Genomic DNA, 25,354 nt, shown 5'->3' with positions numbered 1-25,354 from the left:
CAGCAGCCTTAGGGTCAGCAGCCTTAGGTGGCTGCTCGAGGTTAGCCATTCCCATTGGGTCCTTGCGGACACTGAGACCCCAAGCACATGGCGGTACAGGGCCGTAGGGTGTGGGATTTGCACTGGGATATCCTGGATTTGGCAGCTTCTAAGGGACGGATTATTTCAGACACTTCTGATAGCATATTATTTTATTTTTTTTTTTCAGATAATGTGGAAATTCATGGTTTTAATTTTCCAAAATCTCTATTATCAGCATTACATCTTTCTTAGAGTCTATCAGTAAGCTGTGTTTTAACCCAAAGTCCCTCTATATTCCTTTAAATAGAGCTAACTGCCCTAAATTGCACAAGGCTATTGCAGCACATTAGGGAAGCATTTCCAGTGCTGTTTGAATTATCTCTAGATATAATTCACTTTTAATATGAGCTGTTGCAGATGTCCTTTTCCATAATATTCATAATCAAATGTCCATCTGGACAAAAGAGTACCGTGTCTCAATAAACATCACCTGCTGTGGTTATTATTCGGTGTTTATCTAGACAACATTGGCAGAGCCTCCTTATACCAGGTTCTGTTTAATGATGAATGAAGTTAGGTATTTCCCAGTCCATATTATTTATATATACATATTATATATATATATATAGTGTCTAGATGAAGATTTCAACTCTTATAATGAGAGAAACAATGAGTTATCACCAAGTGGGGGTGAAAGGCTTAGCCTGATATTATTCCATCTTATTTTTATTCCTTGAGCCCCTAGCGGAGAGGTATAAAGCCATCATTTCCTATTTGCTTCTCCCTGTTTCTCAGAATCCTTCCAACCACAGCGTCCTCCTTGAGCTTCTTTCACTGGAATGATTTGCATATACTTATGTTTTTGCCCCATTCCCCAAGAAATCCTTTACTTCTTGAACTCTTGTGCAGATGTTGCTTTCTGTGTAAATATAAATGGAAATATCAGAAATGGGAATTGTGTAGCAGCTGCCAGACAGAATAGGGCCACACACACGGGCTGTGAAACAACGGTGAGAAGATGCACGGCAGGAACTTGGGAAGAAACTTGTTGTGCCATTAAATTCTTCTTGAGCTTATAGTGTTTACAGTCTCCTTTTCAGAGGATGGCAGATAATACCTACTTTTTATATTATAAGCAAAATCACCAAATACCTCTTATTTAGTGTCAGCTGCCAAGTCCATGTATCTTGTCATTCCTGAGGAGTCTAATGAAGGAAAAATACTCTAGAAGTGCACAAGAGAATAATGTGAAACAAAGTGTTTAATGAAGATGGACAAAGTCATGTCAGGCGTTATGGGCTTCTCTTACACTAAGTTGATTTTTTCTCAACAGAAGAATAGCACATAGCCAAATATCAGCATGGGTCTGATTGGCCCTACTGTTCAGAAATTCAGCTCACAGTGTTGGATTCTCTGCCCTAAAATCTTAAGAAATCATTTCACTAGGCCTGGTTTTGGGAAGCACTCTGTGCAAAGTTAATAAAAATAGGAAGTAGATTTTTACTGCAGTTGTTTCAGCAGCCCAGGGTTACGCCAAATGAGGAGGTCCCCACGTTTGCACTGTGATTCTAGCATGGAAAAGCAGCAGCTGAGATGCTTCACTTTAAGCCACCAACTTTTGCCTTGGCTTTAGACCAACTCTCTTGAAATGCATTACTGGCTATAGCACAGCACAGAAATGTCCCTCAACTTTAAGATTGCCGGAGTTTGCCTTGCTCCTCCTCTCACAGCTCAGCAGGAGTTTGCTGTTTGCTACGCGATGGAGCAGCCCGACGCACCCTGTGCAGTGGAGGATGCGCTTCTCTGTCCCTGAGGCTCACTGGGCCTCTTCTCCAGGCTGCTGCACGCAGGCATCCCGGAGAGCCGTGGTTTTGCTCCTGAGGAAGGCAGCTGTAGCAGCAGATCCTCCTTCTCACCACCTCCCTCACAACAGATGATGGCACATTTTCCACACTCGGCTAAAGCAGTGAAAACAAAAAGCAGTGAGGAGTGAAAACATCCTCGGGGCGCACAGCATCATGCACCTGGCAAGCAGTGTCACTGCTGCTGTCCCACCTAGCGAGCACAAGGTGTGTGGAGCAGTAATAAAATCTCAGGGGCGGAGTGCCGAGCCTGAAGGCATTTTGTGTCAGCACCTCTCTCTGAGCTTGTGGCAGAGGAGCTACCTGTCCCCATTTCGGTGACAGGACTGCTGTCCCCTGCTGACAGCCCCTGCCACCTCCCACTGCCCACAGTGGGGCAGCTCATCATTAATGAATGTGACAGGAGAAAATACTGCCCTCAGGCATTTTCTCCCCAAGTCCCCTGTAAAGGAAACTGTCGGAGGCAGATACGCTCGTATTGCAGGAGAAGCTCAGCTGACTCCACTGCGTGGTGTGAGGTCCAAACACTTGCTTCCTCTGTAGGAACAGAAGTTGGCCATGTGGCTGGGGGCTCATTACCTTCCTTCTACGTAACAGCTTGATTAATAGTGCACAACAAGAATCTTTCCCAATCTGCTTGTCCCAGTCACATTGTTTTAAGCAGTACTGGAGTGCTGTGTTGCATTGTGAAGCAGCAGGGAAGGGAAGCTGAGGAAGGGAGCGAGACTATTAAGAGACAAAACAGTACTCTATAAGCAAAAGAAAGTTAACGTATTATGTTTTACGCTTTGACGGTGCAACCTTTTATAATTAAATTATCAGGATTATCAAGAAATTATCAAGGAAAAGCTATCAATGATCTAAAGGCTGGGGAAAAAAAAAGTACAGTCAAATAATTCATCATACTGCAAAAAGTTATTTCAGCTGTAATGACTGTGACATTTTTCAGGGATTCATTATATATTTTCACTTCTTAGTGACAGATTTTTGCTAAGTTTCAAACTTAAACATTTGTATTCTGTTTTCTTGCAGGTAAGTCTGGACTGGTCTGTTTGAACTGTGCAGTTTGGGAATGTAACTGAACAAAGTAAGCCTCCTTCAAGCTGTCGCAGCCTGTTAACAAGGTCAGAGCATTGTCTTTATTTCTGAGCTCTAATGCTGTAAATGAAAATGAAACTGGAATGGAGAACATAACTGCAGATCCATATAGATATGCAGACACAAAGAGATCTGTCTTATGTCAGATGTGAATACCACATAACAAATGCATGTTTGTGAGAATTATGCATGCGGCTGCTTCTCCAGTTCATTCTTAAACCGAGAGTGGGTGGAGATAATATGAAATATTTAAGTTACTGATACCAGAAAGGGTAATATAGCTTTTTATATTTTTTTCAGTGATCTCTAGTTCAGGCTTCTCTAGTTATGTCAGCTTATATGGTACAAATTTCAGTCTCCTCTTGAACAGAGCCAAGTTAACAGGTCACATGCTGAAAAGCTTACTTTGTGGATCGTTCAGAACTGGTTGTCTTTTATTTATCAACTGGCAGTAGGATAGTGCTTTAAGTCAGTAAGATGCAGCTGTTGAACCAGCATGCTTTGCTTCCTACCTAAACCTCGCTCTGTGACAACTCCTGCTAGCAGTAAGAAACCTTGACCTTGCAAGCTTCCTTGCATCGGAATGAGCAGACTTTGTTGAGATGTTGTTATGTTTATTGTGTCAGAGTTGAAAATGATTTTCTTTGAATTTTTCTTCCTTTCTTTTTTTTTTTTTTTTCTCCCATTATCTCCAGGAACAGTTAAATTCGTATCTCATCAAATTCAGGCGTTGGCTTTCTTTTGAAGTGTTGTCTGGGTAAATCAAACTATGGCTTCTTTAGATGCTCAAACAATGTTGTCCTAATCTTTGATTCCTATTTTGTATTCCAGCACCAAAACCTTTTTGCAGCATTTAGGCACACCCATGCTGTAGTATCTGTTCATATCAGTGTCACTGCAATGCCAGTTAGCGGGGCAGTTCCTGATGGTCAATATACAGAAAACGGTACACAATGCAAGTTCTCTTGCCGCCATTTGTGAATCTTAAATGTGTTCACTTTCCAAATACAGATTTTTTAATATTTCAGCTGGACGCTTGTAAAAGCTTCTCACTGTCCTCAAGTTCATTGATTAGTTCTGCACCACTCTGGATTTTATGTGTTTGGTTATCTCATCTCAATCGCTGCTCAGATCAAACAGAAATATTCTATGTGAACTTTTTTATGCCGGCCTTTTTTCCTTTCCTTTCCACTTCTGCTGACTGATGTTAAGATTTTTTATTTTTTATTTTTCCTCAACTGATAAAAGGGGCCATGTGTCCTTTTCAGATATATCACTACAACCATTTTAAGGATGAGATAACAAGGGAATATTTTCCCCTGCTAGTGAGTGCCTCACTCCTGGAATGAAGCCAAGATCTTATGCTGTGACAAAATGTCACTAGATTCACATATGCTATATTTCTGTCTCTGAATGACCCATAGTTTTGTAGTAGCTACTGTATTTGTAATTCTTTCTTCTGAAAGATTAGCATGGCTTTGGTTGTGCTCACCTGTCGCTTTAGATGTATTAGATGTAACTTCCTCAACATGCATTCACATCCAGTTTTGAACACCTTCTGGCTACCAGTGTCACTCCTTAGCTCACTCTCTGAGAATAAACGATTCACCAAAGAAAGGTTTCACTTTGAGTTCAACTCTTTCCAAGCCTTTGGATTCCAACTTTCCATTTTTGGTTTAAGAAAAGGTTTCCAAAACCTGGGTTAGCAGATTCTTTTCCTCCACGGCAGTTAATCAGCCTGTAAAGTTAATCAGCCTGTAAACCACTGGTTCTGTCATTACAGGCAGAAACTTTCTGTGCCTTTTCTTACACAACATACTGAACCCTACCTTTGGTACCCAACTGTACTCCCCCTTGGCACTCCTTAGATGCCCTTATCACTCTGTCTGGGGAGTTGTGCACAAGGAGCAGTCCCCACAGACTTTAACCAATTTATTCATCGCCTCCCAGAGTGATAAGGATCGCTATGAATCAGGCACATTGTGCATTATCAATGGGAAAAAATATGCTGCAGTGTAACAAGGCCGTGTAGTATTTCCTCATATTTTAAGGCACTCTGGAACTATTAATGGGCAAGGGGTTAGATGTGAAAGAGCCATCCATCATGTCTCATTGCAATAAAAGGCAGGCTTGTATTTCAGCATTTCTGTTTGAAATATATAAATGCCTCTTCCAAGGCTTTTTAGATGTAAGCATGTCAGAAGTTAATAGATGTGACTATGAATACTGATAAATCAAAAATAATGCCTTAAAAATAAACATTTGATGTAATCTAAGTTATAAGTGGCATTTTGGAAAGAAGCTCAGATTTAAAGAAATGCACAAAAAAAATTAGCCTTCTCTAGAGCCACTGGAGTCAAAATTAATATTCAGGTCATAGCATGCAATATGGTCCTTACATTTACTGCCAAAATGATGCTGAGGGGTTTAGGAGCTAAGGTAAAAATGACTGCTTTTGAAAATGCTGTCCAAACGTAGCTATTGTTTACCCCCGTGTATCTCAGAAATCAGCACCGTGGTAGAATTTAATAGGGTTTAGAATTTCATTTTAGAAAACATACCTCTTCTGTAAGCCTCTCAAGAAGAGCTGTATTCCTTTGCTGCCCTCGGGCTAACCTTTAGCATGCAAAGGAAAATCTTCTGCCTTAAGCAAACTGAATCCTGAAAAACAGAAGACTGGGGCTGGCAGCTGTCTTCAGCAGTAACTCCTCTGTGTGGTGTCAGTAGAAAGCTGCACTGCATGTTTAGACCTTAATAGGCCTTGAAACAAGGAGCATTGGGAGTATGTGTACGTGGGATTCCTTTGTGGGAAAGCAAATTGTTATGGGAAGCATTCCCCCAGCTCAGCTGGTGGGGTTTGCTCTGAGGATCGATTGCACTCCGAAATCTGCTGTGACAGCCTTTAGTTTGTCCTTTACATCTTCATGTTGATGGCAAAATCCTCATTGTCATTGTTTCAGTAAGAAAGGGAACAAGTCAGAACCTATTGTTCCTGGATAAACGTAGGCAGGAAAGGCTTGAGATGAGACTTGTTCCAGCAGGTTCCTGGGATATCAGCGATGGGAAAGCTACAAGTCTGAACTTAGTGGAGAGAAGAGGTGAGGTGGATTCCTACTTTTGAGATAGTTGTAATTTTTGTGTTAAAAATGAGTAAGTTTATTTCTTCTATTTAATATCAAAACAGTAAATATAAAGGCTATATTTATTCATAAAGAGAATCCTGCTGCTCAGTGGTGGTTTAACCATAGCCCTGTGTACTGCAAGTGTTGAGCACTTTTCCTTTTACTGCAGGTCTTCAGGTACCCACGGGTTTGGAGACCGTGCTTGCATCCATGCCTATAGACTTCTCTGATCTTGAATCAAAGGAAATACGAGATAGAAATGTTCGCTCAGCTGTAGCCACAGAGCCAGGATTTCACGCTTTTCCTCCTGTAGATTTCTGTATTTGGTAGGCTTGGTCTTGAAAGCACTGGTATCATGGAAGATGCTGGAGAACAGAGTACTTGGAATCTCTGAGCAGGCTCAGCCATTCTGGCCCTTGAAATGCCAGTCAGCTCCCTGGGGCCTTTCTAGGTGGAAAATCGCTGATAACCGCTGAGGCAGTGCCTCAGCAGTAATGCGGCAGTGGAAATGCTTTGCCCTTTCACCTTCAGCTGAAATATAAAGTAACCAACTTTAGCAAAGAAAAAGAAAACAAGAAAAAGAGAGGAAACTTCAGGCTACTTCTGGTTTTCAGCTGCATTTCTGTAGCTGCTAAAGCAGCTTATCTCGCATGCAACAAAACTGCTCTCTGCATGCCTTTCCACACAAGGTAGAGATGCTTGGTGCTTTGGAGTTAAATGGCTTACGTTTGGTGTGAAATAGACTGTGTAGGAGAAAAACAGGGCACTTTTTTGGTGGTAATGTTTTGTTCGGTTTTGTTTTCTGGAGATTTGTTCCTATCTTGCACTGCTTTGCATCATTTCTCAATGTTTCTTTTCCTGGGAGACCATACAGCGGCCTGCAGTACCCCAGGGGCCTTCAGGAGAGCTGGGGAGAGACTCTTTGTCAGGGCGTGCAGAGATAGAACAAATGGGAATGGCTTTAAACTGAAAGAGGGTAGGTTTAGATTAGATACCAGGAAGAAATTCTTTACTCTGAGGGTGGTGAGGCCCTGGCCCAGGGAGCTGGGGGTGCCCCATGCCTGGCAGTGCCCAAGGCCAGGCTGGATGGGGCTGGGGGAGGTTTCCCTGCCGCGGCAGAGAGATGGAATTAGATGGGCTGTAAGGTCCCTTCCAGCCCAAACCGTTCTGTGATTCTGTGATAACAGTGTGTTCCTTGTGTCACCAATTAAAAAATAAATAGAAAAATCCTGACAAAAGAATTCTCCCTGAGATATTTTTTCTCTTTCTCTCTGTATGTTTGTACCGCCGATGGACAGAGGTATGTACCTCAGGGTTCCCAGGTAGCCACTGATTTATGAAGCCCACAACATGATTCTGGCAATAACAAATGTCTGAAAGACAAAGCAAGTTATTCTTAAGATTTCTGTTTAGTAATTTATGTAAAAATTGGAACTTTCAGTTGGAACCCCATTTTACCATCTGTTCTTCAAATGTTTCCTTCCCTGAGGTGTAAGCTGAACGCTCAGCAGTCATTTCTGTATTGGGGAATACACGGGTTTTTAAAATAACTTCTTTCTCATTGCACACACGTGCATTAAATGCCACGTCATGAAGACAGACACAGCTCAGTTCTTGCCAAACTCAGAAACAAATCTGTTTTGTTCTGATGTTTGTTGTGAGGTACAGCTGTAAATTCCTGTGTCCTTCTCAAGCACTGGGTAAGTTTTACAGAGCTTCAGTCCCATTCACAAGGGGCTAACGTTGCACCAGGGTTTGTGAGGGAATAAAGACTTACTATACCGGGTTGACATCTATTTAGTTCACAGCACCATTGCTGGTCTTCTGAGGAGAATGGATGGCACCTCGTGGCCCTGTGCAACGCTATCTCCTGAAGTTAGGCCATAACAGGAATGCAAACCCTGCCAGCTATGTGTGACAGTGCCTTCCTTCCTGACAGCAAGTTTAGATTCCCTCCAGAAATACTAAATCAGGTAGTCCCTGGTTTGTTAGACCTCCTCATCCTGCTAGCTCAGCTTTGCTTCGGTAGGTTCCTGTATTTCAGATCTCTTTCAGCATCTCTAAGTCTGAAATTATCCCTCTCTAAAAAAGTGGAAAATAGAGTATGTAAGACAAAAGATTTTGGTGCCTCCGTCTCCTGCGTGGCAGTATCCTTACAACCAATGGATATCGGCGATGTTTGGAAATGATCCCATTACCACCCATCTGCTTTCTGGTTCGGTCGTAGTGTCACTTCCAGTAAAAATGGAGAACCCCAAGGCATGGCTGCATGTGCGCTCATGCTGCTCAAGCTGTTATCAGTGTCTGGATCACCAGCGGTGTGCTCACAATAAATGCAGTATTTTGCCATGGGGAAAATGTGCGGCAGTGAACAGACAAGTGCTGCACACTGAGAAAAGTGTTGTGCCTTGCACCTGGAAAGCGTGGCCAAAGGCAGCATGTCTGTGAAGCTTTGGGCAGCAGGCACGTTGGCCACTTACCAACAGTCTCATACATGCAAAACATCAGCTTCGATCTCTTTAAAATTTGTCTTTTCTTGTGCAGAGGGGCGCTGAAAGACGATGCATCTGTTCTTTTCCATGGTGCAGATATTGTCTTCTGTGAGTTCAGGTACCACATCGTAACTAGTTTCTTCTGTCAGCATCTCCCTCTGGTACTGCAGTGTGCAGCCCTGCCTGTAGCCCCGTGATGTTTGTCTCTCCTCCTTCGTTAGAGCCATTAACAGGTGAATGAATTGCCGCTGTGATCCAACATTGTGACAAAGCATGATTTCCTTATTCTTTACAGTTTTTCTAGATCCTCTGGATGTCTGTATCTGTTGGAGATCACTAGAAGTGATCTTCCATTGTTGGATTTGGTCTGAGATGAGCAGTGTCAATGAGCCCTGCACACTGACACACTTAGGCGCTGCAGGAAAGCTTGGTTGTTGGTATGTGTCTTAACTATAAGAACCGTGTACGGAAGCACTAAACTTTGCCTCACCAAATGCAAAGGATTTTCACTCCGAGTTAACAGCTTGTCTGTAATTTAGCCAAGGCCAGGACATGGCACTGGGCCTATCAGGCAGCTATTAGCGCTGCCAGAGCTGTGAGGCCAACCACTGCTTTGGGAGGAGAAAGCGGGGTTTGTGTTAGAATTCAAGGTAATCAGTCCATGACGAAGTGGGGAGCTTGAAGGTCACCCACTCTGTGGCATAAGAGCAAGGCTGGGGAGTCCCAGCAGCTCCCTGTCCTGTGTCTAGCCCAGTGCTGTCAGGTTACGTGAGGGTTGCGAGTCCGTCGGCTCTCTGAAGCCTGTTGAGTTTGGTTTTAGAAATGAGAAAATCAGATTTAGTTCTCTTTCCTTTCCTGTCACCTTCATCCTGTCTGATTCTGGTGTCTGTTTTGAATTAACTCAATACTGTGTGTTTGTTCAGTGACAACTGCTGTGCTAAGGACGAATTCAGGAAAACTGGTGGTGTCCTATGTTCCCCCGTGGGATGTGGGGAACCTGAGGGTGGGACACCTCGGTGGAGCTGGGACACCTCAGTGGAGCTGGGACACCTTGGAGGTGCTGGGACACCTCGGTGCATCTGGGACACCTCGGTGGAGCTGGGCCTTGGCCCACCAGCAGGCAGCAGTGTGTGCACCCCGAGCGGTGCCGGGTGGCCGAGCCGGCAGCGCAGGGGCTGTGAGGAAGAAGAAATCTCATGAACGGGGATAGCAAAGAGATCCCAGCCTGTGCTGGTGTGACGGGGAAGGTTTGTTTAAGCCCTCAGGCACTTGTGTTTGTGACAGGAGTTTGTGGCAATAATGAGGGTTTCAGTGCTTCCTCACGTCTCCTTGTTCACTCCTGAGCGCTGCCTCCAAGCGGCAAATGTGGCTGCTCAGAGTAACCCCCAGGGAGAGCGTGGGAGTGAGGAAACCCTGAATGATTTGCCTCTCTCACGCCTTTAACTTAGAAGTTAATTCCTTGTCAACTTCTGAACTCTGAAGACATGATTTGCCTTCCATGTGTGAAGAAATTGGACAGCTGTCATTAGAAAAAACAGAAACATTGTCATCATAAGGAATTATTATTCAGTACAGAATATCTTAGTTATTTACAGTCTCTTAGGACCTAAAGAGACCTAAAAATAAGCTACCCTAGTTAGTGCATTCTTTCTGGGAGCCTGATAGACTCTTTTTCCCTGCAGCCCCGTACCAGCAGTTGGCACAGCAAACTATAGCCCAGTTCCTCTGTAAGATACGTGTAAAGCAGGGTTGCTGACAGTGTTTGCACACTTTTCATCTGATGTTCATAGAGAATGTTCTAGGGGCCCCGTGTCATTCACTGCTCTGTACCAAAAAAGATCAAACGCCGCATTCAGGTTTCCCCCACACTGGAGGGACGTGTGCGGAGCCTCGCTGCATGGAATTAGGTCTCTCGTTTCCCTGGGATTTTGTTCTGGCATCTGCAGCAGAGAGCCTCCATCGCACGCTCCCACATCTCAAAGTATGCCCCATGCAGAGTGCCACAAGACAAGGAGAGGTGAGTCAGCCTTCCAAAAGTAAATGATCTCAGTGAAATGCATTTTTGTGTCCCTCATCAGTGGGTGCAGACTTCATTGAATATTTCAGGAAATCCTCATTAGCTTGGATACAGAGTACTCCAGCGGTGTAATTCTGTGGGTCCGAGTTGGAGCCCTGTCTGTGTATGAAAACCAGGATCGATCAAACCCCTGCTTTCCTTCGGCACTACTTCACTGCATTTTTAGTTATGCACCGTAAACCCTTACAGCACTTTCTCTGCCTCCTTGCTATTTATGCTCTTTAAATATAAATGGGCAGTTAACACCTTTTCCTGAGTCAAGTTATAAATATTTATTTTTGTAATCTATCTCCATAAGTCATCTCTAGCAGCCTGGTGGGTGCAGCCTTGTCACTCCTGCAGAGGTGCAGGACGAGGCACCCCGCTTGAGCCTTGCTTGGAGCAGTTGGAAAATGCCTGGGGCTGTGGCGGTGCAATTACTGTGTGGTGTGCGAGCTTGGGATGTGAATTTCTGTGACCTGCTAAGCTGCAGAGGGCATACTTTAATATCTCCTGCACAGCTCAATTTACAGCTCTAATTTCTGCAAAGAGAAGGGAGAAAGCTGAAATGCACCACTGAGTCACTTTGAAAAGGTCTTACTTGCTAAGCAAGCCTAATGGAAAATGCTGTGGAGAACTGAGTGCTTCCAACACTCAGGACAAGCTAGGAAGCTTTCTGCTAAGCCTGCTTGTCAAGCAGCAGGTTGCATCTTCGTTTCTTAAATGTTCTGTTCAGGGCTACGATAAAAGGGAAATGCTGCAAATACACAGGCTGCCTTCAAATGTGAGACGTCTTTCAGAACAGTGGCTCTAAACAAATCTGTCCTTTTCCTCCAGTAATGGATAACCTTTCCTGAGGTCTTAATGAGTGTGGTCTGACATGGCATCAGCTAAAGTTGCTGTTTGAGTGAGCAGTGGTCAAGTATAAGGTTTGATTCCCTCAAAAAGGAAGCAGTATTCTGGATTCACTGGTAAAATGGAATCACCAGGAGCTTGGAGCAGATCTGGAAGCAACACCAAGGCGGTGGTGCCCAGGATACTTCTGTGGCCGTGGTTTTGGTACCAGTTTAAAAGTACACCAAGACTGATATATTTGGTGAGACTTCCCAAACCAGAGGAATCTTCAGCTGCTTGGTGGTTTATCCCCAGCACCAGCATGCCCCAAGTTCCCATCTCACGGGACAGACTCAGTTTCCCTGGGCCAGGGCAGGGCCTCCCCTGAAAACAGTCCCACAGCTGCCAGCAGTCTTTGGACTTTCTGCCATAAACCGGACAAACCTAAATCAAACGCCAAGTGCTTTGAACAACTAATTATCAGCTCTGGGGGAGCTGATCTGCTTGTAGGCAATATTGGATGCTTTATGTTGTTTCTTTTCCATTAAGATTCACTCCCGGTGTTTGAAGCTTGAACTTCCACAATTGAAATAACAAAATCTACCAGTCATATATAAAGAACTATTTCCGCCCTTAAACCTGTTTGCCTTTATCCTTTGGAAGGAGAGTGCAATTGCTTCATTCATTGTTGTGAAATGCTTTACGTCTTGCAGTGTTTTGTCTAACCAGGAAGCTGAAGTTGCAACTGTCTTCAAGCTATCGATCGACTATTAGGGTTGAAAATATATTTTGAATAGGCAGGTTAAATATTATATTAACTAGCTGTCTGGGTGATAGCAGAGTGCTATCAGCAGCTCATCAGTAACGTGATGGGTAACTCGGTTCTATGTCTGACACCAGCAGCTGTAGGTACTAAATGGCTCAATAAAGTATGTGCAGAAGAGGCTTTTCAGTGGGTTTCTCAAGTTGCAAAGCTTTCTGAATGATGTAAAGAGAGCTAGATATGAAATTGTTATAGTTAGAAACAGAAAGTGAAGGCAATTGATGTACGAACGCTACCAGGCAGCTTTGCAAATGAGTGGCAGCAGCCCCAGGTTGGGCATTGCAGCCCGGCTGCACCCAGTCCTTGGGAGAGCAGCGTGGCACCGTGCCACCGCGATGTTGGTTTGCTGAAACAAACACAGGGAGGTGAGCACTTCATGTTACTTTATGTTAAAGATTAAAACCAGATCCTGTTTTTTTTTGTTGTTGTTTTTTTGTTTGTTTTTGACAATCTGTATGTTGTTGTGGGCTAAAAATGGGCTTTTTTGTTCAAAAAGGTGGTCACAATGTTTGCTGGTTTGGCTGTGGCCCGGCTTTCATTGTCCTTCAGCTGAGGGAGCTGAGAAAGCCCCAGCAGGGTGCTGTCCCCAGCTGGACCAAAGCTTCGGGAAGGAAGGGAGAACCCATAAGCACTTCTGCAACCAGCACGTACCAGCCTGTGGCAGCTGCGTGTCTTCGCCTCAATTTCATGCTTCCTCTGGAACAGTGACAGGTTTTTACACGAGGAGGCTTCAAGGTCACCCTCACACATGAATTCATTTTAATGGCAGAGGTTGGGCTGCGTGCTGTGCCCGCTGTGATCTGCCCTCGTGCCAGATCCAGGAGAGCAGAACGGCTTCAGGTGGGTGGGAGGCTGGGGAATGTCATTGCAGGCTGCCAGCACAGCCTCAGGGACCCGAGCCGGGTCTCTCCATTGCACCGGGCAGCCCATGCCCTGCCTGCAGCCTGGGTGCAGGACACAGCAGAGCTCTCGGAAATGCTTTGTTGGGTGCCGGGTGCTGCCTCCCAGTGGCTGCAGCCCTTCTGAGCTACTGATTTTGCACGCTCCTGCCATGGGTACACGCGCCCAAAGCCATGGGATTTCACTTCTGAGGCAGGTTCAAACAGCCTCTGTAGAAAATGCACCTTGCTGTAACCAGAAGCTCAGTGCTGATGTTAATTAACCATTGCTTTGGAAGCAAATGTGGGTCTTGTAATCACTTTGGAGACCACTGGTATCATTGAACCCTAATCAAAGCATAATTTTAAGTGACTCGAGCTGAAATTTCTCCTCAGTGTTCACCTGAATATTAGATCTCTACCCGAGATGTCCTAATTTAATATTTTATCATTTATTTAAACTGAGAAACCCACAGAGCTGCCGAGATCAGAACTGTAAAAATAATGAATAAACGTGTGAGCTGCTGGCAGACCCTGGGGGTGGTAAAACTTTACAACGCTTTGCAAGTGTTTTGCATTGCCTCTTATGGGATGGAGTACAGCCAGAAGAGTGGCACTTGCTGTATTAAAGGTGTAATTCAGCTTTCATACTGATTGGTCCTGGATTAAAACATTGAGCAGCGCTAATAATGTTTGTATGAAGGACGTGGTTAGTTCTCTGAGAAAAAAAAAAGTGTGTGGCCAAGCGTATTGGTGAAACACTGAAAGGTGAAAATACTGCCCTGAAAACCTAACCAGTGCTCCCACGCTGCTCCTTACATAGCAAATAAAGTAGGAAAATAACAACAGTCATTTTTTCAAAGACTTAATTCCCATCTGCATTAGATCCTCACTGCATCTTTTTGTATGACTCCATTATAAAAGTAACGGATGTGGATTTTTTTCACTGAATAAATTGGCCTGGAATTTAACATTATTAGCATTTGAGAAAATACTGAAAGCATTAAAGGAAATATTGAAAGAGCTGGAGCTGACACGTTTGCCATAAGTTTTAACAGAGCTGTATTTAAAGAAGATGTGCATGCAAAGATACTGAGGCATAATGAAGCCTCCTACACACCACGGAATGAAATATTTATACCGTAATCATGCTATTAATAAAATGATGGATCAGCAGGAGTCTGCTGCAGCAGGACTGCTGTCTAGAGAACTGGGTACTGTCTAGAGAAGCTACGGGAGACACGAGGAGCAGGAGCACGGGGATCGGTTTGGGAATCCCTGCCCCGAGCTAGCGGTGTGGCTGTGTGGTGCAGTGGCTTTGCAAAAGGCTGCAGGACGTGCAGTGCTCTGCCCTGTTGGCAGGTGCCGGCAGATGTAATTCTGTTGGTTCCTACCCTGGCCAGAGTGCTGCTGTGCTGCTGGGCAGGTCTTCTCCTCCTCTTTGGACTTGGCCAAGTTTCCAGGGATTAATAAATAAATAAATAAAGGTTTGTGTAGGGGAGGAACGCAGATGGAAATGAGAGGAACAGGGTGTCTGGTCTGCAAACCAGGACAGTGGGGTCAAACAGACTTGCCCTTGAGGTTAGCTGCCCAGGAACATTTAACTGACAGATTAGCTGGCTGTCTTGGTGCTCTCCTGATAGATTTCCCTGTCGCTGCTGTCCGAGGTGTGTGAAAGTTAGCTTGGAGATCTGTCGGTGTTCAGTGGGGCACAGGCAGGCAGTGCCATGAGCCGTCCACCCATTCTGCCAGCCCTGCACCTCGCACCCCACATGCCAGCCCCCTGCATGCCCGGTTCTGCACCACTTCAGGCTTACCAACATCAGACAGGGTGTGGGAGCATCTCCAGGAGCATCTCCCAGGGAGCCCAGCCAGAGAAATGCTGTCAGTAGTTTGAATTGCTGAAGCTCAAACAAGAGTGATGGCGAATTATATTGAGGTTTGTTACAGACACGATATATTGCCGGGAGGAGGTAGCTGGCATGAAGCACACAGCCTGCAGCTTTGCTCTGTTGGCATGTCCAAGCTAAATCAGTTTTGATTGGAGTGTATTTGAGTGGGTTCCTCTTCCCTCGACCCCAAAGGCACTTACTGGTGGCTCGGGCTGGCCAGGCAGCAGCAGGGAAGTGCTCCGAGGTTTAAAAACTGCTGTGCATGAAAAAAGAGGAAACCTTTCAAAGAGCCTCTGAGCAGTGGGGTGCAGAGGCACCAATAATTCGGTAAGGAAAGCTTCCCGAAAGGAAGGGAGAGCCTGTGGAAGTCCCTTCTCCATGTTTTGGGGTGCAAGAGCTCCCTGCCAGAGCTCCTGCCCTGCCTGGGTTGATGTGGGGCGTGGGCTTTGCCCCCCAAGCCCAGGCAGGGAGAGTGGTGGTGCCACCACACCAGGAGGCTGGACAGCTCTGGAAGCACGGCCAAAGTCAAAAAAATCCATCTCTGAGGAGCATTTTATTTTCTACAAAGTAGTTTTTTGACAAGAAATATAAATTCCTAGTTGGTAATCAGTTACGTTGGGAGCTCAGCTAACAGCAGCAGCAAACAGAACAGTACAAGCTCACTGGGCTGTGAGATATCCCTGAGAACCAAAATTAATTTTGAATTTTTATTGGCAGCACGTCCCCTGGTTCATCTCACTCTTACTTAGGAACAGAGGTTTTAAACTTGGCCAAAACTAGGCTAAAGTCATTTCCTTCGTTTTCCCCTCTGTCCCAGTCCATTTCCATCAGGTGGTGTCTCCTCCTTTTCCCTGCTGCACTAAAACATCGGTTGTTGTTGTGTGTTATCACACCTCCCGTCCGGGCTGTCCCAGAGCTGGTTCCATGTCCGTGTAATTGGATTTGATACCTCAGCAGCTGCCAAACCTCCCCTGCGGGGTGTTCAGGCTCAGGGAGAAACTGGGGAGGGAGCTGCGAGGTCCTCAACTGAAGTTTGATGGAGAAGGGAAAAAGGCAAGGTTCATTTTTTCATGGGATGCTGACAAAAGCTGGGGATGCTGGGGATGTTAATTGTATTAATGATGGAGGAGCACGTCTGCAATATTCATACCTTGGAACAATCACACGGGTAACAGAGCTTCAGTCGGGCCTGTAGCAAGACACCACAGCACAGCCAAGTATTGCTGAAGTGAACAAGAGACCGCGTAGGGCTTTCAGGAGGCTCCGTGGGCCTGGTTCCTGGCCGTGCCCCAGAGGTGCCCATGGCAGGCCAAGTAATGGAGCCCCTGGGACACGGGGCCAGGATTGCAGGACAGCTTTGGGAGAGCCGAGTGCAGGCGTGCTCACATCTGCTGTCAGCTTGCTCGGGGCCTTTGGAGATCCTGTCCCTAATTGCCAGGGCCGGGGGCCTGGGAGCGATTTCAGTGGGAACACCAAGTGCTCGCGGTGCTGGCCCCAGGCACAGTGTCCCCGCTCTCCTCCCTGCCCTCCTCTCATCCTGAACGTGCCCAGGGAGCCGCAGCTGACCTCCAGCAAGGCTCCTTTGTCTCCCACATGTCCCCAAAGCTTCAAAATGTGTTTCCCCCTAACAAGTCCCCCCGTACCCTGTTTGCTGTTGTACCAAGTGCCTGGATTTGCTGTAAAACATGTCTGCAGTGGGGGAAAACAAGCGAATTGAGTGTGTTGCTAACAGGCTGTAACTGAACCCAGATGGATGTCCCCCAACGGGGAAATGCAGCAGTGGGTCATTTCCTAAATGAAATGATTTTGCTGTGAGTTTGCTCAAGTTCACTGTAGGATCGAGCAAAGGTTGTGTTTGCACTTTTCCCCGGGTGTTGTTTCAGCATGGGATCTCCCTAAACCTGTAATTCAGTGTGGAAAAAGCAGCATCAGGCTTTACCAGATACCAGGCAGATTTGGTGAATTTTGGCTGTGACTGAGAGGAAATGCAAAACAAAGTGGTTACTGTATATTCTGTTGCCTTAGAGACTGAAACATCTGTATCCAGGCAGGCAAGTGATGCAGACATGGTAAGATTTGACTTCCTTACATTCCTGTGTTCATCTTGCTGTCAATAGAAATGTTTTATGGTGGGAATATGCTGGGCTTCATTGGCATTGTATTTATCTGGTCGTGTGGCATGTCTTGGGCTAGGAGGGCTTTTTAATTAAAGTCTAACTCCGAAGTCAGGACGCTCCCTGAGAAAAGATGCTTTTACGTGAATAATTTTTCAAGATGAACTTGGAGGGACTTGAAATGATTGTTGTACTGGTGATCATTGTTGGATTTGTGAAGGCTCTTGAGCATCTGGGTCTCCTAGAAGGCAATTATGAAGGTAGGATGATAAGAAATAGAAAATATTTTATTCTGAAAGCCATTTGCTGCAGAGCATTATACTTTAATCTGTGCATGTGCAGTGTTTGACTATCAGAGGAGCTCAGATAACTTTCAGATGCTTTCTTTAGACAAATGCACTGTATTTTCTGTGTCAGAATAGCATTGTAGCTTTCACTGCAGCTCTGAAAACAAATGTCATATAATCTTAAATGATTCTTTGCCTGTTTGAGATTGTTTCAAGAACTTCAGTACAGATCCGAATGCTTTAGTAAACAGCAGCTTGCGTCCTGGAGCTCTGAATTAAAGGAGGCTTTGCATTTTAGTAAGTTTATCCTTGTAGCTTCTCAATTTGTTCTAATTGCTGGAAATGTCATGGCTGATTCTTAGCTTTTGGCTGTTATTAACAGAAAATCCAGAAATCTTACTGAGCTTATTTGGGTGAATGTTTCTATCAGGATTTACCAGAATATTTATCAGTAACAAATCTGCCCGGTCTTCCTCTCTAGTCTTGGGAATGCTTTACAAAAACACTACTGATAGAAATGTAAATATGCTTTGCTGAAGATAGTTTGAGGGAGCTGACTGCCGGAGATGCTTTAATTCTCGTTACCTCTCTGTTTTTATAAACAGTGTAATTCATGTAGAAACGTGGAGATGGTACATAGAGGCAGAAGGGATGAATTTTAGACAGCGAGCTCCATAAATCAAAACATGTCTGTGCAGATAGACTCACTGTTTAATAGGAAGAGTAGATTTACAATGTAGTCTAAATGTTCCTGAATGTGATATACATCAAACAGCTGCTTTTTATGGAAACTCGAGGGTCGTTTTTCATGGTGAGCGAGTAATACGCAGGTATTAAAGTAACCTTCAGCTCCCCACAGATGCCAAACAATTACTCCTTTCTGCTTCAAAGCTCATGACAGCCTGCTCGTCTCATATTAATTACTTGACAACATTTAGAACAAGGTTCAAAGAACCTTGGAGACTAGCAGCAAGTATTTACTGGAGGAAAAAAAGTTGTAAAACTTTTGGTCCGTTGGTTGTTTGCTTTAGTTTTTACTTCTCGTGTATGTGTGTGTTTCTCTTACTTCCTGCTGCTTTGATTATTTTCCCTTAACCTCTTAGATGTTTGGACTAATTAGGAGGTGCCCAGCAATAATTGTTGCACAGCATCGTGAAATGGCATTTTGAAGCTAGGGCAATAGATTCGCAATTGCTGTATTTACCAGCTCAAGCTTTGCAAGGTCTATGGAAATGATGAAATTGTGCAAGCAAGACAGGATGGCTACAGAAAAATGCATTTATTTTTGCTTTTATGAGTCTTCAGGTATCTGGGTGCTCCTGGTACAGAGAAGTGTTTTACGGTGCCTCATGTTCAGTTAATTTCCCGTTGGCAGCTCCAGCAAGGTCCATACTGAATCAGTCCTTCTGAGCACCTGTTTTTTTTGGGATCCTTTTGTTGTCTGCCTGCATGCATTTGAAGGGCAGATGCTATTTATAAACTTGGGTTAAAGAAAAAAGAGAGAGAGAGCAAGCATTGGAGAAGGAAGCCTTAGGAGAGACAGCTGCTTGTGTTTGGGCGGCTGCATCCTGCCGGTGTCACGGCCCCTCGCAGAGCTGGGAGCTGTGTTCCTGTCCCAGGGGAGGAACTGCTCATCTGGTACCCTTAGCCCCTAGGGAGGGGGAAATTTGGGATATTGGAGTAATTCAGGGCAAATCATAACGATGCCTAGCTGTTCTCTGATGGAGTTTAGATTAAAATACAGAGCACAAGGTTGGAGCTACTTTGTGGATTATGCTGGAAAAGATAAATTTTGTGGATTGTGCTGAGTAAGATAAATTTTACTTATTTACTAGGACTTCAGGTGAAGTTGGCACATTCATCCTCCATAGTTTGGACACATACATAATTATAGCTTCATCCCCGTTGCTTCTGCAGTGCTGACCCTGTGTAGGAACGTGCAGCACATACATACTGTAACGAAGTTCTTGTCCTTGCGGAGGCTGCTGCTTGCCTTATTTTCATGTTAAGGTAGCTTAAATCAGGTTGACACATTATTTTTCAGCAGAGACTACTGACTATTTGATACAATAATTTTTATTCCTTGCATGCTAGTTGTTATACAAAGAAATTATACTTAATGTTCTACTAGGAAAAAGTTTTAAGTGGTGTTGGCTTTTATTTATATTAGTAGCCCTGCCTGACCCCGTAGGACTCTCGTTGTGTGCTACTGCTGAGGAATCTGCACTGCCACTACAGTGTAAATGTCTCGAGGCTGGCTTATCCTAGCACAAAACCAAAATTCTGTGGTCCCACTGTCAGCAGAGCAAATATGTGTGGGGTACATGCAGCAGTGCGTACTACGCCTCGAGCAGAGCACACGGACTGCCAGCAAGCAGCTGAAGAGGCCGGAAGGCGTCTTTGTCCCACATCGCTCATCACTGCAGTTCGTAGCTCTTGTAGTGGCTGTGGGCCTCGTTTATGCTGCAAAAGTGCCCCAATACCATGCTGCCCGTGTGTTGAAACACTGTGACTGTTGTTTATGTTCATCAGTACTACCTGTATAGAGGTTTTCCAAGTGACTTTTACAACTACGGGTGCTAAAATCTGTAATTTTTCTAATGGAGGAAAAGGACCAGAATGACCATGGGCAGAAACGGGCTCAACTTTGTGAAACACCCTCCAGGCAGTGATGGATTTCTTCTTCTGAAGGTTGGTTACTGAAAGGAGATGCTAACTTTGGGGGTTGAGTTCTCAGATCTAGCAGTCCTTTTGCTCTTAATCTAATGCTCGTAGGCATCTGGAGAGGAGAATGTGCTGAGCAGACTTTGTGCTGCTGAGCGTCTTGTGGAGTGCTCAGACTTGTAAACTGCTTTGCAAAAGCATTAGCCCAAAACACCTGTCGTGTAACTGAGCAAAGGGGAGGTCTTCAGAGTTTTCCTGAGCTGTTGTCTGCATCAAAAAATGGTTCAGAAACAATATTAAAAAGTTTGCAAAAAAAACACCACCAGATCTTCCCAAGCCATTCCCCATCTGCTCCATTTGTATTAAAATGTAGCAGAGAACAGTTTCTGTAGCAGCTGCTCAACAGCTAGATGTTCCTGGGGAAAATTACTGTCTTTCAGCTTCAGCCTGTGGTTTCTGGGATGCCAGGATTAGTTCTGGGGCAGAGGGAAGGAGTGAAGTTTCCCCTGACAGCCCAGGCAGTAGCTTCCCTGTTACATGAGGTTTGCTGTCTCCTGGTGATGAGGAGCCACAGCTCCCGTTCAAAGTCCCCTGCTCTCTGGGTACGGCTTAGCAGGGAGCATCAAACTCAAATTTCATTCTGGGCTGTCAAAACCCAAACTAGTACTTTTTCACTGAGCATAATGCCCGTCTCTTCTGCTGCTGGAAAGGACAGAGCTCTGATGGTGTGAATGATTGGTATCCTCTCCCAGCTACTAAATAAATGTTTAGGCTGGTAAACCATTTTTGTTAAAGACAGAAGATCACCATGGGCCAGCCTGGACCAAATGTGAGTAATTTGCACCAAGAGCACGTGCTTGTATTAAGAGATCTCAGGTATCACCCGGTGTTCTCCCAAGTTTCCTCCTGTGCCTTGCATTACTCACATGCTCTGTCAGCCCCACCAACGCTGCTGTAATCATTTGTTGTAACTACTTAATGCACCAAGCCTTAGCCCTTACGGGGACCTCTGTGTGCTGGCTTCAAGCAGCTGCTTCAGCAAGGTAGGGCTCCAGCCACCCATCTGGGCACTGAGGAGGCTGCTCCTGGCAGGGCGAAGTGCTGCGTGATGTGCTCCTGGCTGCTCTGGGGAGGGCAGCGTGTCTGCCCCTGCCTGGTGGCAGGCCACAGCACGGAGCTGGTGCTGCTGGGCACAAATACAAGCCACTGCAGGTGTGCACAGACCCTGCTGGCTGTTGCTGGGCTCTCAGCTCCTCTTCATTTTCCATTTTACTCACTTTAAGAAGGCCCCTTTGTAAGTCTAGGCCCAGGCTTGCTTCCTGTACGTTGCTCGCTTGTAGGGCAGCCCCTGGCTCTTGGGTCGGGGTTTTGCACTGCCAGCTGCTGAGCTCTTGTGGCAGGGGCCCAAATGCCCCAGCTGCAGTGTGCTGGGCTGCTGGGTGGCCAGCTGCGGCCTGTGATGGTGGGCAGGACGCCTCGGGCTGCACCAGCTCGTTTATGCAACAGTAGGGGAGTGCTGCAAATGCATGGCCACAGAATGGGCTGAAAGCTCTGATTTTGTGTTTTCTGTTGCCCACACTCAAGGTTCTCCCTTTCAGGCCCATCTGTGACCGTTCTTCCTCTTAAAAAAAAAAAAAAAAAAAAAAAAAAAAAGAAAGAAAGCAAAAATCCATCATGGCAACGTCCCTGACTGAGCTCAGAGGGCTGTCCTTGTGCTGGAACAGGACTGCCCGTGGGCAGGCTGAGCCCAAGCAGCATCGTCCAGAATAACAGCCACGGCAGCCCTGTGTCCTTTGCGAGCGGTGAGATGCTCGCTGCAGAGCTGGCCAGCTGTCACACGCTCCCTGGCTGAAAGAAAATCATTATCAGGGCTGTGATATTTTTGTTCAGTTACCCTGGCAGTTCTAGCACAGTTGTCTGCTGCCTCTCCTCTCGTCCTTGGTGGTGCTTGGTACGCACCTGGGGCCCAGCCTCCTGTGCCCGCAGCACGCCCCCCAGCCTGCCCTCCTGCTCCTGGTCGCCACAGAGTTGTCACAGACGATCTGAAGGAGGGCAGCAGGGGCGGTGTGACTCGGTGTCCTGAGTGAAAATGTTTTGGGGGTTAAGCTGGAGTGGTGCAGTCAGTGTGAGCTGTTTGTAGCAAGTACCCAGTTCTCTGTGCCAGCTTTGGGATTTTTGCCTGTTGCCTGTTCTTGGCTTTCCTTAGGAAGTGTTTATATTCACAGAGAGGGGCTCTGGCCTGCAAACCACCTGTGCACACCGAGGTGAGCTAACAGGACTGTGCCCCTCTTTGTGAGCACAGAATAAGCAAGGGACAAGGACTTTCTGAACAGAAACGAGCCTCTTTGCTGCTGTCTGCCAGGGGTTCCACATCCTAACCATGGCAGAGCTGGCAGAGTTTCTATTCTCACTTCTCCACGTTGATGCTGGGACAGACAAAATGTCTTTTTCTCTGCGTATTTGATTTATTTATATGTAAAATGGAGCTAACAGTAATGACCAGATTCAGTTTCCTACAAGGTTAACATTGACCATAAAATACGTGGAACTTTTAAATGGAAAGGTACCAAATCAGTAGAGATGAAGCCCTATGAATTTGCTAACAGGGCACAATATTATGTACTGCTGTGCATATTATAAACCTCTCTCTTCGCTCTGCCACCACTGACAGACTCACCGTAGTGATCATCTAATTCACTCCTTAGAAGTTGGCTGAGAGATCGTCACGGGGGACTTGATGGGTTTCATGCACAATGAGGATCCTACCTTTTTCCCACTAATCTTACATCGCTCTTGATTTGTAATATCAGCAGGATATTTCTGCTCATCTCCTGTAATTGCAAATTTTTTCCAAAGAAAGTGCGTAAGTTTCCCAGGTAAACATAGAGCCCCACCTTTCTCAGATCCAGTGAATTCTTCGGGCATGCTAATGTCCTTCAGGTGCAGAAAGTATCAAAATAAGATCTCTCAGTGTGTAAAAAGCTGTCAATACGAAGAAGGCAGCAAAGCAGGCTAGGGCAGAAGAATGTAGCTCTTCTGTTTGGCGGGGAGGAGCCTGCACTACAGACAGAGCAGAATGGGCAAGAATTAAGTCTTTCTCTGACTCCTATTACTACCTAAGTTCTAAAGACATTACAACAATTCTGTCTCCTAAATGCATTTTTTGGTGTTGTCTTGTATCACAGTGACTGAGCGGAGTCGATTTCCCCCATTGGCACAGTGCTGTCGCTTCTGGTCATCCTCTCCATCAAGCAAAAAGGTGATTTTTATTCTGGCAGGCAGTCTGTGTTTGCGTCGGCTGCTGTCTCAATTTACCAAACATCCTAGATAGGGGACATCAGCAAGGAGGGTGAGAGGCTCTGACGTTTCTGATAGGAGTGGGATTGGTTCTGGGGAGAGATAAGGCCTGGTTCTCGCACACTGCCTAGATGTTCCTGACGTCTTCTCATCGGGCAGCTCAGGGCTGGAGGGAGAAAAGGTGGCAGGGAGAGTAACCTTCTGCAGGTACCAGGGGAGACCAAAGGGTAAGCACTTTGTAACTGAAGGCCAGATGGCTCCTGGCAGCACAAACAACAAGGATGCATTGCATTTAACCAGCAGTGAGCATCATTTCCTTCTTTCCTCCCAAGAGGCGATGATCCAAACACTTTGTGTCAGCTCTGTGGCTTCTTCCTCTGGCTCCTTCAGTTTGAAAGGTTTTGTTTAATTCCTTGGAAGAGCCTCCACCACTGAGGGCATTTTTAAATGGAAAGCTAGATAGTTTAGTCTCTTGGAAATAAAGTGTCTAGCTTTGGGACACGTCAGCTGGAGGCTTGGGTCAATCAGTGACTGCCCCTTGGGAAGCAGCCTCGCCTCGCCTTGCCCTGCTCGGCAGCCCCCCTTACCCGAGCACTTGCCAGCATCAGGCTGTGAGATGCAGCCCAAAGGATCTCAGGCTCCTTTCTGTTCCCATTCATCAGGCTCCTTTTTAAACAGAACTCCAAGCCAATTTCCTTCATTTTTCACAGCTCTGTCCCATGCTGAGGGCTTCAGTCTGGCAGAGAGGTAGAGCTGGTGGTGCTCGGGGTAACTCAGCTCAGGTTTCCTCTGGTCTCTCAGAGAAGTCAGGGCAGAAGGTGGCACGTCTAGTATCCCATGCAAAAGCAGGGAAACAAACAGCCATCCAGAATCATTGCACAAACAATGCACAACTCTCACACTGTTCTTCACACAGGTTTTCTCCTGAAACTGGAAATGCTGCATTAAGGCAGTGGTTGTTGTGAGTGTATCTGCACAGCTTCCAGACAGTGTACACACACCGGGCAATGTAAGATTGACTTATTGGCCCTTAACATAATACTTTACAGAGTTTCTACAGCCGTTAAAAATCCCACTTAATATAGGTATTATCAAACCACTCTATATTCTTATTTTGTGAGATAATGAAGCAGTTTGTATAACATATATCTTCTGTATAATATACTTTCTGGTGTTGGAGAAGCCATACACACTGTCGTTGTGCTCTGTGGCTGCTACGTTCCTGTTTGTGACTGTCCCTTCTACTGCATGCAGGGTGGCTTCTTTGCCTAAGCACCAAGCAGAGGCATTAAAAATAATAGTAATAATACAAAACTCCTTGCAAATAGCAAAAACATCACATTCCAGCTGTAGAAACTTCTGCCCCAGAGCCCAAGGTCCTTGAGCTAGGGGTTAGGGAGCAGCTTGGTGCTGTTGGGCTGCAGCTAACACACCGTGAGGGCAGCCAGGCTGAGTGCTGCAGGCTCTGAGGCTCACCAGTGATGCCTGCTCTCCTCCTGTCTACGTTAACTTACTCGTATTTATCTGGTGATACCACCGAGCACGAGCAGGCATCTTGGGACACATTGTCCTAGCAGGCTCTGTAGGAACACTTCAAAGCTTAAGAGGAGCTGGGAGAATTTAAAGAAGAAGCTCACGGCTGAAACAGCCTGGGTTTTGTCTTCCTGGTCCATCTCCAGACATCACGAGACCGTTCTTTTCTCAGGCAGGAACTGCTAGTATATGTGTGTGTCCCCGGCAGCGATGGTGTCAGCACGAGAAGGGGTGAGATCTGAGTGTCACCACAAGCTGTCACATCGGTGGAGCTGCTGTGAACATGCCGGTAGTGGTGCCTGGCTCCAGGTCAGCTTGTACCTCCTCTCACCTACATACATACTGCTGAAAAGGCCAGCCACAGGACAAGGCAGGCAGAAA

General features: G+C 45.7%; 1 protein-coding gene across 8 annotated transcripts in view; it reads left to right on the top strand.

The window, feature by feature from the left end:
- The window catches only part of KCNIP1 (potassium voltage-gated channel interacting protein 1), a gene marked incomplete at its 5' end in the record, with an annotated part of 373,601 nt that overhangs the window by 242,184 nt on the left and 106,063 nt on the right, over nucleotides 1-25,354 (top strand). Inside the window, 2 exons of one of the 8 annotated variants that reach the window (XM_084535745.1) lie at nucleotides 5,795-6,079; nucleotides 8,648-8,713. The exons of 5 other annotated variants lie outside the window; for them this stretch is intronic. In XM_084535745.1, coding sequence (XP_084391871.1) covers nucleotides 8,665-8,713 — 49 coding nt within the window. Of the gene's footprint in view, nucleotides 1-5,794; nucleotides 6,080-8,647; nucleotides 8,714-17,429; nucleotides 17,453-25,354 lie in introns of those variants that run through there. 2 more of the 8 variants (XM_084535743.1, XM_084535740.1) reach the window with 2 other exon arrangements.

The sequence above is a fragment of the Aythya ferina genome (genome assembly GCF_964211825.1).
Source record: "Aythya ferina genome assembly, chromosome: 14".
Taxonomy (NCBI): Eukaryota; Metazoa; Chordata; class Aves; order Anseriformes; family Anatidae; genus Aythya; species Aythya ferina.
The sequence above is the reverse complement of the archived record's forward strand: the minus strand, read 5'-3'. Positions and strand labels throughout refer to the sequence as shown.